Source organism: Atta cephalotes (genome assembly GCF_000143395.1).
Source record: "Atta cephalotes unplaced genomic scaffold scaffold00014, whole genome shotgun sequence".
Taxonomy (NCBI): Eukaryota; Metazoa; Arthropoda; class Insecta; order Hymenoptera; family Formicidae; genus Atta; species Atta cephalotes.
Window position 1 is genome coordinate 26,112 of NW_012130078.1, and position 18,833 is coordinate 44,944.

Below are 18,833 nucleotides of genomic sequence, written 5' to 3' on the forward strand. Positions count from 1 at the left end.
TGGTGGTGGTGGTGGTGGTGGTGGTGGTGGTGGTGGTGGTGGTGGTGGTGGTGGTGGTGGTGTGGTGTGTGTGTATGTGTGTGTGTGTGTGTGTGTGTGTGTGTGTACAATATAGGGGGATAAATAAATTAAGCAATTTCGTCAAAGTTACCATTAATGTCACACACGAATATGATTTATAAAATACAATGCGGTGATTGTGACGCATCTTATGTGGGTCAGATAGGTAGAACCCTAAAAAAGTGAATTAGGGAACATAAAAATCATATTAATTGGAACACAAATCAAAGTTCAGTAATCACATAGCATAGACTAAAATATTTTCATGAATTCGATTGGAATAATATCAAAATTTTAGACGAAAAAAATTTTAAACAAGCGGCTTATTTCTGAAATGATTTTTATACGTAAATAAAAAAAAAATAGCTTAAATATGCAAACGAACACGGAACTTTTAAAACTCGGCTTATTCCGATATGCTCAACAAAAATTAATGTTTTCCTGTCTTCAATATATTTTATTCTTGCCTTTGCGATATTTTTGTAACAGACATTGTCAGATGACTTGTAACATGCAAACAAACAACATTTCTAACAATACACCCGACATCATCATGTAAGTTTTTATCTTGTATTTTATTTTGACATAATATCTGTTCATGTAATAAACCTGGAAGCTTAATGTTGTGAAGTCATACAACAAACTGCTGTACGCGGTTTTGATTCTGCACTTTAAATATATAATCTTTGCGCACTCGTACTAAGTGTAACATCTGGCATAAATTATTGCGATTATTTTATCTTACATTGATAAGGATCTCAAGCGGAAATCGAAACGTCTATAAAGTTATTATCGATCAATCGAATAAAGTAATGATACATCAAAATTTTGTGGCTTGGCTCTTTAAAGTATTTTCATGTAATTGATTTAATTCATTCAGAAGATATATAACTTTACTTAAACATTTTTAATATTAAACTTTATCGATGAAAATCCATTTAAAGGCATTCATTTGATGTCATTTGGAATATTTCTGCCAAAATTCATGGTAATCATGAGATGTTTATCCGGAAGTTTACCCAAAATATCCCAAAGTATATAGTAATCAATATATATATAAAGTACCTCATAATTAATATACATATAATTAATATACATATCCCAAAATAATCAATATACTTATAAAGTTCCCCAAAGTAATCCTTATATATATAAAGTCTTCAAAGTAATCACTGTATACTCTTGTATAGAGATTCCATTATTATCTATCATATATTGAGTGTATACGAAATATACGATTCAATAGTCAATTGCACTGCTTAATGATCGTGTATTATGTCTTTGAATCGATCTGCATTTATATATATATGTATATATATATATATGTATATATATATATATATATATGGGTGTCTCAGATGACTGCCAAATATTTCGTGTACTAATAGAGCGGATTAAACTAAATTAAAAATTCCACTATCATTTTGTAATTTTTGCAATACTTAGCAGGATATTAATTAAAATTAAAAATCACCAAATATATTAACTTTCAATAATTCTTTACGCAAGTATTATTAACTTAAAAAAAAGCAGCAAGAGAGAAAAGATTGTTTATTTTCTTCTCATAAAGTTTTAAAAATTTTTTCAGAATTTTTTATCAACTCTTTTTTATTACATTTCTTTATATTGGCAACTATTTTTACTAACATGAATAAATGTGGTACTAAAAAAATTCTGAAAAAATCCTCAGAATTTTATGAGAAGAAAACAAACAATTTTTATTTCTTACTGTTTTTCTATAAAATTGATAGTACTGGAATACAAAATTATTGAAAATCAATATTCAGCAATTTTTAGTAATCAATGTCTTGTTAACGATTGTGAAAATTGCAAAATGGTAGAGCATTTTTCGCAGTTTAGTCCGCTCTATTTACACAAAAATTGACCAAAACTTACGGGATCCTGTATATAATTAGTTTAATATTTTTATTTAATCTGAATGACATATTCTATTGTAGCAACGTTCTATTATAGCAGTAAGAAAATAAAAGTGTTATATTCATATAAGCAAAAAACAGAATAAATCCTGACAGGAAAGTTTCTATACCAAAGTAAAAACGCCAAAACTATTCTTAAATACGCCAAAAACTATTCCTAAATACGTTTGGAATCCGGATGTAGTTTGACGTAGAATTCTACTTCTATACCAAAGTAATCCGATTCATGCCATGTATTTCTGTGCCAAACAACGCTAAACTACGGCAAACTGCGCCAGAAAATACGCCCCTAATTAGCCCGAAAGTATGCTTAACTACAAAAATTTGCGTCTAAGTATGCGAATGAACCATGGAAGTAGTTTGGTGTAGAAATCTACTCCTATGTCTTTACGCCTTCTTACACGAAATTATACTCTAAGCATAGTTTTGGATATATGTGCATTGTTTAAAGTAACATGATGGTATTTCAGTTGGCATGAATTCAAATGCTATTACGTTGCTGTCATGATGAAATTAGAATTCTTTCCGTAGCATGGGTACTTTAATATTAAAGCTCAACTTTGAGCTCACTTCACATGCGAAATGCTGCGCTCCTTATATACTTTCCCAAGTAATTCTTATTTCGAGCTCATGCATTTCCGCCGTGATCCTCTGTCGGCGGAGATGCATAATGCTCATAGATGAGTAAAAGTAATTCATAAAATGGCTTACAAACGGAAAAATTCAAAGATTATATAGAAGTATTGTACTTTGGCATAATTTGGCATAATTAGAAATACATACTTCAGGATTTTTTCATGCAACCGTAGCTTGGCGTAAATAGGCATAGTTATTTCCGTGCGCAACTATTCGATTGTAGAATGTAATTCTGCGTAAAATGGCATACTTTCTCCGAACTTACGAAAAAATGAAAACCAGTTTAGAGGAGTCGACGTAGAAATGCGTAGTTCATGTAATGATCATTAGCGCGTATTTTGGCGTATTTTTTATGCCTAATTAAGTCTAAATATGCCATTTTATATTTTTCAAGTAAAAACGTGTAATTTACCATTGTTATTTCTGTATCCAACTATTAGACTATAGAGTGTAATTCCGCGTAAAAAAACGTAAAATGGCATACTTTCTCCAAATACTATAAAAGAATAAAAATTAGTTTGGAGTAGTTCGGCATAGGAACGCGTAGTTCAGGAAGTAATGATTATTAGCGCGTACTTTGGCGTTTCTAATTAGGTCCAAATACGCCATTTTACATTTTTCGCATATGTAGCTTGGCGTTATTTCTATGTTTAACAACGCGATTCTACGCCACAGTCACAGAAATAGAAAGGCGTACTTTTCGGTATATTTTGATATAGAAATTTTTCCGCTAGGGAAGAATATGTCACATATTAAAACATTCTAAAAGTAATACACTATAAATCATGATATTTGAAACGTATCCATTATTTATGCAAATAATAGATTTTGTACAGACGAGATTGACTTTCACTATTCATGCTACATCATGTCAGTTTGCAAATCATATGAGATAGAATCATAAGACATAATTAATTTTCAAGAATATGTGAAGAAATCATGTAACTAAAAATTCTTGATGCAATGAATTTAATCTGTAAATTGAGCTTGTATTTATATTTAGTAATTTGTGTATTTCAGGGTAAACATTACAAAGATACACAGTAGTACACAAAAATACTTGATCCGTATGTATGCTAAATGTTTTTATGTACCATACATATAGTAATACAAGCACGCAGCAGCAAATTGTGGCTTGATAAAATTAACTGAAATATGATGAGAGCACTTTAATAATAATGCATGGCAAGAACGATAAGCCTTCTAGATACAAATTCTTAGGAATGTTAAGTGCAGAGGAATAAAAAAAGGGAGAGCTGATGATGTGACATGATATGATTCCTCTGCGTACCTGGTTGGGCCTCCTCACCTGCGTCAGAGCCTCCATCCTCTGCTTTAATTGCTCTTCCATTTCTGGTAACTTAGCATATTGAGCTAATTTTTGTTCCGCGAGCTCTAGTTTTTCTTGTATAGCAGCAATTTTTTCCTCTTGGAGCTTCAGTAAATTAAACATAAGAGAGAAAGTGAGTGTTAGAATTAAGAAAAAGAGAAAATAAGAATTAATCTGTAATTTACCTTTAATTGAGCTTTCTTATGCTGCAACTCCTGCTCCAGTTTCTCATTGAGATCATGAAGACTAGTAGATTCTCGTTGAGCATTGAGGTATCGTTTTTCTAAAGTTGCTATTCGTTCTTCTTGGTCCTCTTTTTGTGCCGCATTCTCTCGTAAATCTCTTTGCAATTTAAGACTTGCCTCTTGTGCCTTCAAAAGATCTTTTTGTGTTTTGGATAGTGTTTCCTCTAACTCGGCGACGCGTCCGCTTAGTTCCGCTACTCGTCGTTGCCACGTATTTAATTCTGAACTCTAAAATAATATTTACAACATGTATTTAAGTAAGCTGAATTAATTGTAAAATTAAAAGAAATAAAAAAGGACTATGAGCCAAGCAAAATCGTTGATGATTAATTAATAAACGATTTCATCGCTTCAAACTTTTTATTTGTTAATAAACTCCTTTAATATCAACTTTTTACAAGACACTTTAAACTCATAGTATCTCCGTATGCTATTTCTCCCGTAGCAAACCGTGCTGAGATCTCATTTGGTTATCTACTTATTTCTATCTAAGAACATGTAATATAAAAACAGTTTTGAAAATCGTAATAGTATCGCCAGGCATTTATGTAATATTTTTATGGAACTGAGCATGTATATATGTATTTCTTCATCTACGTCTTATTTATACATTTCAATTCTTATTCGCTAGTATATTACTATAGTACTGTACGTTTGATAAGTTTGGTAAAAAAGCAAGTAAAACACATTTTTTTGGAAAAAATCTGTTTTATTTCTCAACATAGTCTCCATCAAGGGTTATATACTGAGTCCAAGTTTTTTTTGAGTTTTCAATTTTTTAATACCGTCGGAAAAATAGGCTGTCTCAAAGTCTGCAAAATACTCATTGACGGCGACAATGATTTCCTCATTTGACGAGAATTTCTTCTTACCGAGCCAAGTTTTTAAGTTTGGGAATAGAAAGAAGTCACACGAGACCAAATCCGGAGAATAGGATGGATGAGGAATCAATTCATAGCCCAATTCGTGTAGTTTTGCCATTGCAACGGTCGACTTGTGGGACGGCGCATTGTCTTGATGGAAGAGCACTTTTTTTGCGCGCCAATCTTGGCCGTTTTTTTTTCAGCTCTTCTTTTAAACGGTCCAATAACGTTGCATAAGATTCCTCTGTTATTATCTTACATTCTGCAAGTAGTCAATTAGGATAATTCCTTGAAAATCCCAAAAAACAGTGGCCATCATCTTTCCAGCCGACAAAACAGTCTTCGCCTTTTTCAATGCACTTTCACCAGACATTATCCACTGCTTTGACTGCTGCTTCGTCAGGAGTGTAATGATGGATCCAAGTTTCGTCCACAGTCACGAATCGACGCCAAAAGTCCTGCGGATTGCGCTTAAACATCACCAAACACTGCTTTGAAACGTCCTTTCGCATGCGTTTTTGATCGAGAGTAAATAATCGCGGCACTCAACTTTTTTACATGCAATTTTTCGTGCAGGATGTTATGCACTCTCTCCGTAGAGATGCCTACGGCCTTAGCAATCTCACGCATCTTCATTCGACGATTTTTCATAATCATACCATGGATTTTTTCCACGATATCCAATGTGGTAATCTCAACAGATCATCCGGAGCGTGCTTCGTCTTCAGTGCAGGTTCGACCACGTTTAAATTCGTTTATCCAAAAATAAATGGTCTTCAATGCAGAAGCAGAGTTCCCATGAACTTCGTTTAACTCGGCTTTGATCTGTGCTGCTGTCCACTTCTTTAAATAAAAGTGTTTTATTACTGCACGGAATTCGTTTTTTTCCATTTTTGCGGAAACTACTAAACCACTCGCTTCAAATGACTATCAAACATGAACTACGCGTCCTTTCTGGCTGAAATTTGGCCTGAAGGGGTTCGAAGAGTGGATCTTTCGAGATGTCGCGTCATCAAATGAATTGTAGCGCCATCTCATGGAAATTTACCAAACTTATTAAACGACTCTCGTACGGTGCTGCTACATTGTGACGTTAGAAAAGTTTTTGTGGTTAAATTTTCTTTTATTAGCACTTTATTAGTACTGTAACGTTGACAATTATCCAAAAAATTATGAAGAACTTGAAGAAACAGATTTTGACATAGAAAATGTTTTAAATGTTAAATGTGTCTGACATCTCTGAAGAAAATGAAGACCACACGCACGCACGCACGCATGCATATATGGTGTGTATATATATATATATATATATATTAGGTGTACAACTTTGCTTCCGCCGTTTTCTTATAGATGGCTTTAGCGGTAAATGGTGGTCGAAATAAATAGATCATAGACGTCATACAATAAACTTGGGTATCTGTTAACATAACCCCATAGAAATATTAATCGATTTGTGTCTGCATCATAAAGTTATTCTCGATTGAAAATGTCAGTTTACGAGCCAAATTCTCGTCATTTGCGGGAGGTTTTAATTTTTTGCTTCAATATGAAGAAATGCGGCTGAGGCTCATCGAATGCTCTCAAATACTTATGGTGAGGCCGCTATTAGTGAAAGAACGTGTAGTGAGTGGTTTCAACGCTTCAAGAACGGTGATTTTGACATCCAAGGTCATGCTCTGTATTTGGTGGTACCAGCTCGGCGTAGTGTATTATGAACTGTTAAAACCGACTGAAACAATCACAGGCGATCGGTATCGCAATTGATGCGTTTGAGCCGAACATTGAAAGACAAACGGTCGCAATACAATGAGAGACACGATAAAGTGATTTTGCAGCATGACAATGCTCGACCCCATGTTGCGAAAGTGGTCAAGATATACTTGGAAACGTTGAAATGGGAAGTCCTACCCCACCCGCCGTATTCTCCAGACGTTGCTCCCTCTGACTATCACTTGTTTCGATCAATGGCACACGGCCTGGCTGACCAGCACTTCCGGTCTTATGAAGAAGTAAAAAATTGGATCGATTCGTGGATAGGCTCAAAAGATGACCAGTTTTTTCGACACGGGATTCGTACGCTACCCGAAAGATGAGAAAAAGTAGTGGCCAGCGATGGACAATACTTTGAATCATAAATGTATAACCTGTTTTTTACAATAAAGCCTCGAATTTCGGAAAAAAACGGCGGAAGCAAAATTGTACACCTAATAATATATATATATATATACATACACTGAAAGAAAAATGTCTGATATTTCTATGTCTGATATTCTAACTATAATTACATATTACTATTATAATTATGATTATTACTGCTATAATATTAATAATAATAATCATATATATAGTTTTAGTAACAAATGTATACTATATGTATTTTCTTTCCAACAATTGATTCATATATCTCATTATTTTTTTCATAAAAGTATTAAGGAACGATTACAAAAAAGTTAATAGTTTACGAGTTATTTAACATTCTAAGTCAATATATATCAAAATAAAGTATAAAATATTTCATAAACTATTGTTTTTTTTTCATTATTTTAATATTTTTATGCAAAATAATTGGAGGAATCATATTATATAAAAAAATTATACAATTCCATTTAAAAAAATGGAGATCTTCATACCTTTTTGATGTCTCCACTTAAAAAAAAGATAACCAAAATATGTCTCCTTTGAAACCGTTCTATGGTTTCATCTGAAAACATTTTTTTCTATTCTAAAAACTAAGCGAGATATTTTAGATGCTCGAGTTAGGTAGAATAGCCTGCATATTGTTATTAATATTATAGTAGTAATATTCGTAATTATTGTCTCTGCGTAATATCAGCTAGTATAAGTAGAAAAATTCAGTTATTCGGATATCGCGCGTGGCTGCGTACCAATTTCTCTATCGCGCTTGCGTGGCGCTATACAGGACGGAATCCATAAACGTTGCTCAAGATTCGAGATCTTAAGCTAATGTTTGAGATGTCATAAACCAATCAAAGAGCCGTATTAGCATTACATCTCAATTTTTATTAGCTTAAAATCTCGAATCTTGAGCAACATGTCTATGGATTTGGCCCTTAGACCAGCATGCTTATATAACCGCAAGGCGCACTGGTTGTTAGTGTCTGCCATTGTTCGACTGCATGTGGACCAGTGCATAGTCGAATTAGAAAGGTAATTCCAACGAATGCGCAGTTAAAAGTAGGGGGATCTGTCAGCCAATCAAGTTTTGAACTTATTTCACATAATTCGTTCACGTTGCAAAAAAAGTACAATTTTTGATTGGGGGTCCTCCACCATTATGCGCAATGGGTCATCTTTCTAATTCCACCATAGACTAGAATGCTGATCATTGTACATCATGAGTTATTATAAATATATGTTATAAGGAGAAGTATATTCTTGTATAAACTGCCTCACTCATTTTTACGCTAACGAAACTACATCGTGCGTGGCCATATAGCGAAAGGCACAGGTCTCTGACAAAAAGAAAATAGCACTTCACTTAGCACAAGGCACAAACCTTCCATTAATAATTATAGTAATATGTAATTTATAAGTATCAGACATAAAGTTACAAGTATCAGACATAAAGTTACAAGTATCAGACATTTTTCTCTCAGTACACATACATATAATACGTACAAACACATATACGTGCGTACATAGTATACATACTGTGCACATTTTTCATAAAAAACATAAATTTAGCGGAAACATGACAGTGATTTGTCAGACGGACGACATTACCGTTGATGTAATTTTTTTCAACATTACTGTTCAAAGGTTACATAAATAACATATTAATAACAATTATGCAATATATTACAAACATTAATTTTATACGTTAGTAATAGATTGCATAACTGTTTAATACGACCCTAATCGAGTCACTTTCAATGTAAATACAGACAAATTATATTGTAATAGTTAAGTAAAGTTATAAGTTTTACGTAATAAGACTGTGTTTGATGTTGTAACAGTTGTAAATACTAGTAACAATTAATTCATTTTACTATTATATTCGCTCGCAATTGTATGAGATGTTATTAGAATCGCCAACTATTTATTGATCGACAGTTGAATTTATATGCGTTGAATTTATAAGACAAAATGAGATTAATGATCAACTGAATAAATTTCATAAACATTATAACTGTACAATTCCTGATAAAAATTTTCGCAATGGTTAACGAGATATTAATTATTAAAAATCAAATACCATCAACTTTACAGGAAAACAGTAAGAGACAAAAATTTTTTTTATAGTTTTAAAAATTTTTTCAAAATTTTTGATCAATTTTTTAATATTGAGTTTTCTTATATTAATTATTTTTAGCAACATGAGAAAATACGGTATTAAAAAATTCTGAAAAAATTCTTAGAACTTTATGAGAAAAAAATAAGCAATTTTTGGCCCTTGCTGTTTTTCTATAAAGTTGATGGAATTTGAGTAAAAAAAATTATTGAACACCAATATTCGGCAATTTTTAGTTTAATATCTTGTTAATCAAAAATTGCAAAAAGCGAAAATTGCAAAAAGAACTTTTTGACTCACAAGGGAACACCAAGTGATGGAATCAAGATTTTGATGCGCTTTATACAGGCTGTTGTTGAGCGAAAAAAAAAATATATGTTCGGTCGTTTCAGTTATTGGCCCATAGTTTCGAAGAAATCAATTTTTCAGATAATTATTGTAATAATTTGAAAAATGTACTGTACAAATGTATATATCAATATTTTTAAAAATTTTATTTAATAAAAAGTTATTAATTTTAATTATTTTTTGGTTGTAATGAAATTTTATGAAATTTATGTATTAGTATTATAAATAATTATGGAATATTTATTATTATCGTTATTGTCGTCGTTGATGTTCAATTGCAAAAAATTGCCGAATATTGGTATTCAATAATTTTTTACTCAAATACCATCAACTTTACAGGAAAACAGTAAGAGACAAATTGTTATTCACATGAAGGCATAAATAAGATTGTAATGTTACGGTTTTTGATGAAATTAAAAATTGGAAATTATTGTTAGGAACATGTAAGTCATATGATTGTAATCTTCTTTTGATTTACATTAATTGATTTATTAATAATAGAAAACTGTTTGTACTGTGTTTTGTAGACGTACATTGTAGACGTACGGAATATAAATCATAAAAACGAGAAAAATATAAATATTTACTGTATGTATTATGAACATCTTACGAATAAATTTTTGTTATAAACACAATAACTTTTTCTAATATCTGGCGGAAAGCAGATTTGATTGACATTATAGAAACATCAAATACAATAAAGAAAGCAATTATATCTGGGATAAATTGATTTAATAAAAGAATATATAATGTATTATTTGTAATCCAAAATTTGATCGATCTCGACTTTCTTTATCGTATTTGATGTATTCACATATACGGCTTAAAATTCTTAATATGATTATAGAAATAGCTTCTTTCAGGAATTAATTTTGACGAGTACCCAATTTTTCATTCTAAAATGAAATTCATTCTAAAATTTATTCGTAAGAATGTTCACAATAAATATTTATATTCTTTTTATTTTTATGATTTATATCATGTTGACGCATAATGTACGTCTACAAAAAACAATTAGTTTTCTATTATTATTAATAAATAGATTAAGAAGACAAATATATGACTTACTTGTTCCTAATCATAATTTCCAATTTTTAATTTCATCAGAAACTGTAACAGTTTTCATTACAATCTTATTTATACATTCGCATGTGAATAACAACAACGATAACGATGATAATAATAAATATTCCATAAATGAGTTTAATTATAATATGTAATTTCATGAAATTTCATTACAATAAAAAAATAATTAAAACTATAATTTAATAACATTAAATTAAAATGAAATTTATAAAGATATTGATATTTTGATTTATACAGTACGTTTTTCAAACTGCAATAATTATTTAAAAAATCGGTTTCTTCGAAACTGTGGGCCAATGGCTGAAACGGCTGGACATATATTGTTTTGCTCAAAAACAGCCTGCAAAAAAATATCATAAAAATCTCCGATCCCTGGTGTTCCTCTTGTCAGTTTAGTCCGCTTTATCCAGAAAAAACGCTTGGCAAAAGTCTCGCAATATATGGAATTGAAAATGAAGTATCATTCAAAATTTATTTGATATTTGACATAAATGTCTTCTATCAGATTCAATATAAAATACACGATAGAAACTTTATTAATTCCAATGAGATTCACATATTTGTTATTTACGTGACATTGATGATATAACATTTCGCAGAACTTATTTGATATTTTATATGATCATCTTCAGATTCAATGTAAAACATGATAGAAAGTTTATCAGTTTCGAGAAGTGGAGTTCCGAAAGGTTGAACCTTCGATTGGTATATTACTTTTGATGTGCTGATTATAAATATGATCATGAAAATTACCAACAAGGTCATTTTGACGATCATTTATCGCGCTTAAGCGTCATTACATGATGGAAGGGATAACATGATGTGTGCAATTGGATAGTATCTCTTTCTAAATCTCTGCCTTCTCTGTCTATGGACTGTTCATAGTGCAGAAGACTACCATCTGAAACACGAAACATGGGGCGGTATTCATAGTCCATTTTTATTTTAAAATCATCTTAAATAATGTCTTAATGCTAATACAGTCCTCGGATTGACTTATGATTACATCTTAAGATTGTACTTAAGACAGTATTAACTGTAAGAATCGATTATGAACTGGTTTCGCATCATGAAATTGGTATTGAATCTTTTCTCGGCCTAGACGTGCCTAGCGACAGCGAATGCGCCTCACTGTTGGGCAATTCTATCCTGTCGCGTATTTGGTGATGGGCTGGATGAATTTAGCTATTTTCATAATACATAAGTTAATAACTCGTTAATCATTGCGACAATTGTAAAATAATAGGACTTTTCTTCTCAATTTAATCCATTCTGCCCCTGTGCGAAAGACTTATTACTAATTTCCAAACAGTCTGTATATAAAATTATATGTATTATAAAATATATATAAAATATATATTGATTAGTTCTTTTTCTGCATTTTTTTATTTATATCACAAATTGTATTTCAAATTATATTCAATAATAATGAAAGAACTATTTTTAATAATATGCGTTTCACTTAACGCTCACAACGTTCGTGGAATCACTTCATTCTTATCGTTTATCAAATGTTAAACAAGGATAAACAATGCTCATGAGCAATGCGAGCGATAAGTGGAATGCAGTCATAGTTGCAAATACATTGCATTACAACATTGTTGTGACATTACAGCGATCTTGCTAAAGGCGAACATTTTTATGATATGACATTTTCATGTTATGACATTGCATGGATATTATACATTACACAATCTATTTGCAATATTACAACATTGCAATGAGATATATCTGTAATCATTTTACAATCTTTTTGTGCTTTTGTATGAGGTTACTTTAGAAAAATTTATTTAAAATAAAAAAAAAGATTATAATGACATATGTAACGAGTATGTAACTACGTTGATATGACGTATTACAAAATTGCGTTTATAGCGCATTAAAATGCAATTAATGTTAATGCTAGCTGGTGAAATATTTTACTTTACTTTGCTAATAAAAATGTATGTTAAGGATTTATCCACACAAATTTGCCGTATAAAGAAAATTATTCAATCACATTTCTTTTATAAAATCGCACATAAAATGTGATTGTATAGTTTTCTTTATGCATACATTTATGCGGCTATGCAAATTCGGATATTCTGTAATCAAAGACTCGGACCGAAAGATTTTTTCGGTTCCGATTCCGATTCACTAAAATATCAAATAAATGTTCCGGTTTTAGTTCCGATTTTTTTTTACCAGTAAAGAAAATCGAAATCATATTCAAAAATTATGATCTTTTAACAGTTTTTTTCGGTCTTTTTACTCGCTTTATTCTATTTATATCTTTAAATTTATTCTGTAACGATACGCATATTGTTACTAATGTGTAACTCGCGAAGGCTCACGAATTCTACCGAGTAACGCCGACCTGTATCGTTTCTGCTCGTATGGCCGGCGAAGGTCGCCGACGATTCCGTACTGGAACAATACGAGTAGGAATAACAATCCATATAAACCAGCGAATTGTTGCTCACACTTCCAATTCTTTTCCGCTCCTGTCCGACTCCTAGTGGCCGATTCTATCAAACTAAGGTGGTAGAGAGTGTTCTGTCACCGTCGAGAGTTCTCGACTAACCGATCTCCTGCATCTAGTTGCTGCACCGACAGGGTAATCTCAGGACAGAGGAAACTTTATCCTGCCGAGCGTTCTCGGCCGCCGATCAATCACCGCAGTTTCCACGCGCCAGCATAGCAAGAGAATAGAGCGTGCTCTATCTCCATCGATGATTCTCAGTAGTCTAGTGCAACACTTTCGCCTTTCTTATAGTAATCGATAGTAGCCAGGGATGGAGTTTTCTCCGCCTCCATCGAGAGTTCTCGGCCATCGATTACTAATGTTATCTATTTCGCGCTCTTTGCGCTACTGCGCCGCGTCTGCGTTTGGGATTCGCGCCTGACGTATACTCGCATGCGCGCCGTCGCGTACACCTGATTATCAAACGTGCACATCGGTCCGTATTCAGAATGCGCTTATAACAATGTTAGCGCGCTAACATGCTATAATTTACATTATGCATATAGAATTTTAGAGATAAAAGCGCGCTTTTATCAAGAAAAATTCTGAAAATGTGTCGTAGTATATCATCATCGCGCTATGATACAAAAAGCTATCTATAGCTCCGACGTGCATTCCGCGGAAACAAATATTTACACACCTCGACGCGCACACACGCACGCACGCACGCACGCACGCACGCACGCACGCACGCACGCACGCACGCACGCACGCACGCACGCACACACACACACCCCATATTGTACGTGACACAATACACATACCGATCATACTTTACGAATTTAACGTATTATTCTTAAGACCGTATTATTCTTAAGACCGTATTATTCTTGTTAGTCTGCATCTCTTCTTCCATTCGAGCTTCTTTTGCGTGTCGAGTTATATCCGAATCCGACGAGCTAATCCACGCAAAAGTTAGGTTGTTTCAATTCTATTAAAAAAAGGAAGGGGGAGAGGAAAGAGAAAGAGAAAAAGAGAGAGAGAGAGAGAGAGAGTGTCTTCATCCATTCAATGTAAAGAACCTAGTCGAAAAGAGGTGTCAACTGATTCTGAACAAAATTTATTTTTTAAACATTATTTTAAGCACATTTCTTTGAGCCCTTTCTTATTTTATTCTTATGAATAGATCTCACTTATTACATAAAATCTATATATGTATTCTTGAAATTCACGCCTCGACATAAATTCTTGCAATATATTGGTAAGGAAAAAATTTAAAAAATGCTAATATCTTAAAAAAAGTTTACATAAAAAATATCTCGCAATCTTGCCAGATTTCTTATATGAAATGTTGAAAGTATTTACATTTCGATTATTAAGAGAGCTAGCGACGGTACTAGATTGAACATTGATGATTTGGATGAAGGAACGGGCAGACTAAAGATTAAAAACAAGGATAAAGATAAAAAATTAAGAAAAAAGAACTGAAAAAGATTGTAAAATTTTACCAATTCGATTATATGATTTCGGTATTATAAACTTTACAAAATTTAGATGCAATTTCGGTTTAAAAAAAAGGATTCTGAAACGGTTTTCGGTTCCGATTTCGGTTCAGTTCAGGTCCCTGCTTGTAACACGTGTTTCATGCCGATGAAAACGGACACTTCATTGAGTTTAGTTATTTTTGCCGCATCGTTACTGATTGTTATTAATCCATTTCTCCTATTTTTTCTTTTTTCGTTTATATTTATTCCGATCTAAAGAAATAGACGGAAATCTCATTTCAGTCACAAACCATAATAATAAATACGTATGAACGGAATAGCAATTCGAAATTCGCCAGTCGAAATATCTCGTTTCCAATCGGGTAATTAGACAGTTTAGCTATAGCACCTAAAAAATCAGTAAAACTAGGCTTATTCGACGAAATGAACGAATATGCCAAAAAAGTCGCTCTGCTCCGCGAATCGAGATATTAATTGTTAAAGTTAACAAATATTTAGTTTAGGAAATTTATCACATTAATGCCATAAAGGATTACACAAATTCTGTTCTATAAATACAAATTTTCTTCTCCAAAAACAAATTTTCTGCTTTAAAAACACAAATTCTCTGCTTCAAAAATATGCCGAGGTGTAGAAAACTCTTCGATCGACTCGGAAACAATCGGATTGTCTATTGTAATATTGGGAATACAAATTAGTTCGGTCCGTTTCCCTAAAAATAACTCCAGCTGTTGTGAATGGTTCATAGTGACAGCTGATTTTGGCGGTTTCAAAGAGATTAAACATCTGCTAATAATATTCAGTTTATATCGCTTTGAATTTCACACAAAAACCTTGATTTTTACTGTGTTTGAAATGTCGAATTTTGTGTTAACCAAGCAGCATTTGCAGGAAGTTTTCTGTTTTAATTGGAAGTGCGGCTGAAGCCCATCGAATGCTTGTCGAAGTTTATGGTGACACTGCTCCAACTGATAAATCATGCAGGAAATGGTTTCGACGTTTTAAGAATGGAGATTTCAACGTTGAAGACAAGCCTTGCTCTGGACAGTCAAAAAAATTCGAAGACAAAAAATTAGAGGCATTATTCGAAGAAGAAGAATCAAACGCAAGAGGAGCTTGCAGAATCATTGGGAGTAACTCAACAAGTCGTTTCTATGATTGAGAGCCACAGGAATAATTCAAAAACAAGGAAATTAGGTGCCTTATGAACTGAAACCGAGAGACAATTTTTGAAAGGTGATTTTTCACTTGCGAATAGTTGATTCAAAGACAACAGAGAAAGGTTTTTTGCATCGAATTGTGACTGGAGATGAGAAGTGGATATTCTACAACAACCCCAAGAAGAAAAAATACTACGCTAAGCCCAATCAATCGTTGTCATCGATTTCAACATCAACACCATTGCCGAACATTCATGATTCGAAGATCATGCTGTATGCATATCTGGTGAAACTAAAAGGGTCTTGTTTACTATGAACTACTGAAACCTGGCAATTCCATTACGGGCGATCGGTTAATTGATCGTTTGAGCCGTGCATTGCGAGAAAAACGACCGGAATACGAGCAAAGACAAAATTATTCTTCTTCATGACAACGTTCGGCCTCATGTTGCTAAAAAAATATTTGGAAATGCTCAAATGGGATATTTTACTGCACACGCCGTATTCTCCGGACATTGCTTCTTCTGATTATTGGTTGTTCCGAAAGATGCAGCAAGTCATCGGTTCATTTCTTTCGCAGAAATCGAAAATTGGCTCCAAAATTGGATCGACCTCCAAAGACGAGTCATTTTTTTCAAGATGGAATTCGAAAATTGCCTGAGAGATGGGAAAAAGTAGTAGGCAGCGATGGATAATACTTTAATTGATCTGTTCATTCATTTTGTTTTGAAATAAATGCACAAAAAAACGGACCGAACTACCAGGTGTATAAGCTTATATCCGCTGTTTTTTAAGCAGAAAAACACATTTTTTTTTCCTAGGAAGCAAAAACAAATTTATTCAAAGTACTTGCCCTCGCTAACTATACATTTTTCCTATCTTTCGGGCAATTTGTGTATACCACGCCAAAAAAATTCCTCATCTTTCGAGGCAAACCACTCATCAAGCCATTTTCGGACGTCTTCGTAAGAATCGAGGTGCCGCTCAGCGCATGGCCCATCGACGAAAACAGGTGATAGTCAGAAGGTGCCAAGTCTGGTGAGTAAGCGGGATGGGGTAGCACTTCCCAGTTGAGTGTCTTCAAGTAGTTTTGGATCATTGTTGACGTGTGCGATGGTGCGTTGTCATGGAGGAAAATCAGCTTGTCATGTCTTTTCCGATAATGCGGCCTTTTTTCACGCAGAGCACGGTGCAATTTGATCAGTTGTTGGTGGTGAGCATTAACAGTTTCACCAGGTTTTAACAGCTCGTAGATGACATCCTCCTGATCCCATCAAATGCATCGTCTTCCGTCCGAAGCGATTCTTGAGGAAGATGATGGTTGAACGGGATCAACCCAAGATTTCTTGCGGATTCTGAAAATAGATCCACTTTTCATCGCCTGTCACAATCCGCAGGAACGATTTTCTTTTTTGTCTGACAAGCAGAATTTGGCATGTGTTTTGGCGCTCCATTTGCCTATCGTTCAGTTCATGGGGCACCCATTTTCCGATTTTTTTGAACCTTCCCCATGGCATGGAAATGGCTGCTTGAGAAACATCCAATTGCTCGGCAAGCATTTTTTGCGATTGGGTATCATCCTCGTCCAAAAGAGCCTGCAATTAACAGTCCTCAACCTTCCTGGGCCGATTTTCGCGCTTCTTGTCACTCAGGTCAAAATTGAACCGGCGAAACCAATCTCTGCACGTTGTTTCCGATGAATTTTTTTATGGTATGGACAAATTTTTATATTTACATTATCGCCATAGGCCTCCACAAGCATTCGATGCGATTCGGCAGCCTATTTCTTCAAATTGAAACAGAAACTTCCCGCATATGTTTTCTTTTTAGCAAAAAACTAGACATGATTACGAAAGAAAAAATGTATGTTGTTGTATGAAATTGTTGATGATGTGCACTGGTTAATGTTGACAGATGTCAAACACATAAAAAAAAAGTGTGTTGTGTGCCCAGGGTAGCTTTGTACGCTCACTAATGCCACCTAGCAAACAGCGGATTTAAGCTTATACACCTGGTACTCCCAATAATCTATCTAGGAATATTTAGGGATAAACAAAATAATTCTGATCGGAATCCGAACGTTCCGAACATTTCCACAATAAGTACTCAGTTTTCATTATTCAACGTAATGAACGAATCTTGTTTCACTGAAATTTTGCATTTATATAATCGTCATATTCCGCCTACACACTCTGGTGAAAATTTTTCTAATATTATAATTTTTTATACGAAACATGGAATATTTTTCAAAAATATTCAGAAGTATTCGAAAAGTTTACATCTTCTCTCAGAATTTTTCACACAAATGAGTTTTAAAATAATCTGAAGTTTCTCATTCCATAATTTTTAAAAAGTATGTTTTAATTTTTTTAGATTCGATAACATTTCATCAGAAATTATACTTACAAAAAAATCTTAAAAATCTAACGATATTTCATAATTAACATATATGAAATTCTGAGAAAAGATATAGATTTTCTGAGAAATGTTCCAATGTATAAAAAAATGTTAGAAAGCTATAAAATTATAGAGAAATTTTGAAAAATTATTTAGAAATTTAGAAAAATTCTGAGAAAAATTTTCACCAAAATAACGATTAAAAATGGTATATGATAAAAAATTAATACTGAAATCTATTTAGTTAATGATACGTATTTACTTTTGAAAATTATATAGGAGCATACAGAATTTCTATAGGCATTTATATTTATCTTTTTCAATAGATCTCTAAGAATAGAAATTCTACAGATATCAATAAGATTTTATAAATACAATTTTCTATAGTGTTTAATCTATTACTCTTATCGATTTTAATAATGTTCAATGTATGTGGGTCTATAGTAATATTGGAATATTATTAACAGCATTACGGTATCGACCTATAAATATCTATGGTTTTGAAACTATATAATAGAGATCGAAATATTTTGTGTGAAAATATTTTAGAGTTCTCGGTTGACCAACATGA

General features: G+C 33.0%; 1 protein-coding gene across 1 annotated transcript in view; it reads right to left on the minus strand.

Moving 5' to 3' along the window:
• LOC105617839 (liprin-alpha-1-like) overlaps window positions 1-18,833 on the minus strand; it is a gene marked incomplete at its 5' end in the record, with an annotated part of 173,753 nt that overhangs the window by 21,516 nt on the left and 133,404 nt on the right. The window contains 2 exons of the mRNA XM_012199390.1: window positions 3,925-4,068; window positions 4,149-4,436. Of these exons, the coding sequence (XP_012054780.1) occupies window positions 3,925-4,068; window positions 4,149-4,436 (432 nt within the window). The remainder of the gene's footprint in view (window positions 1-3,924; window positions 4,069-4,148; window positions 4,437-18,833) is intronic.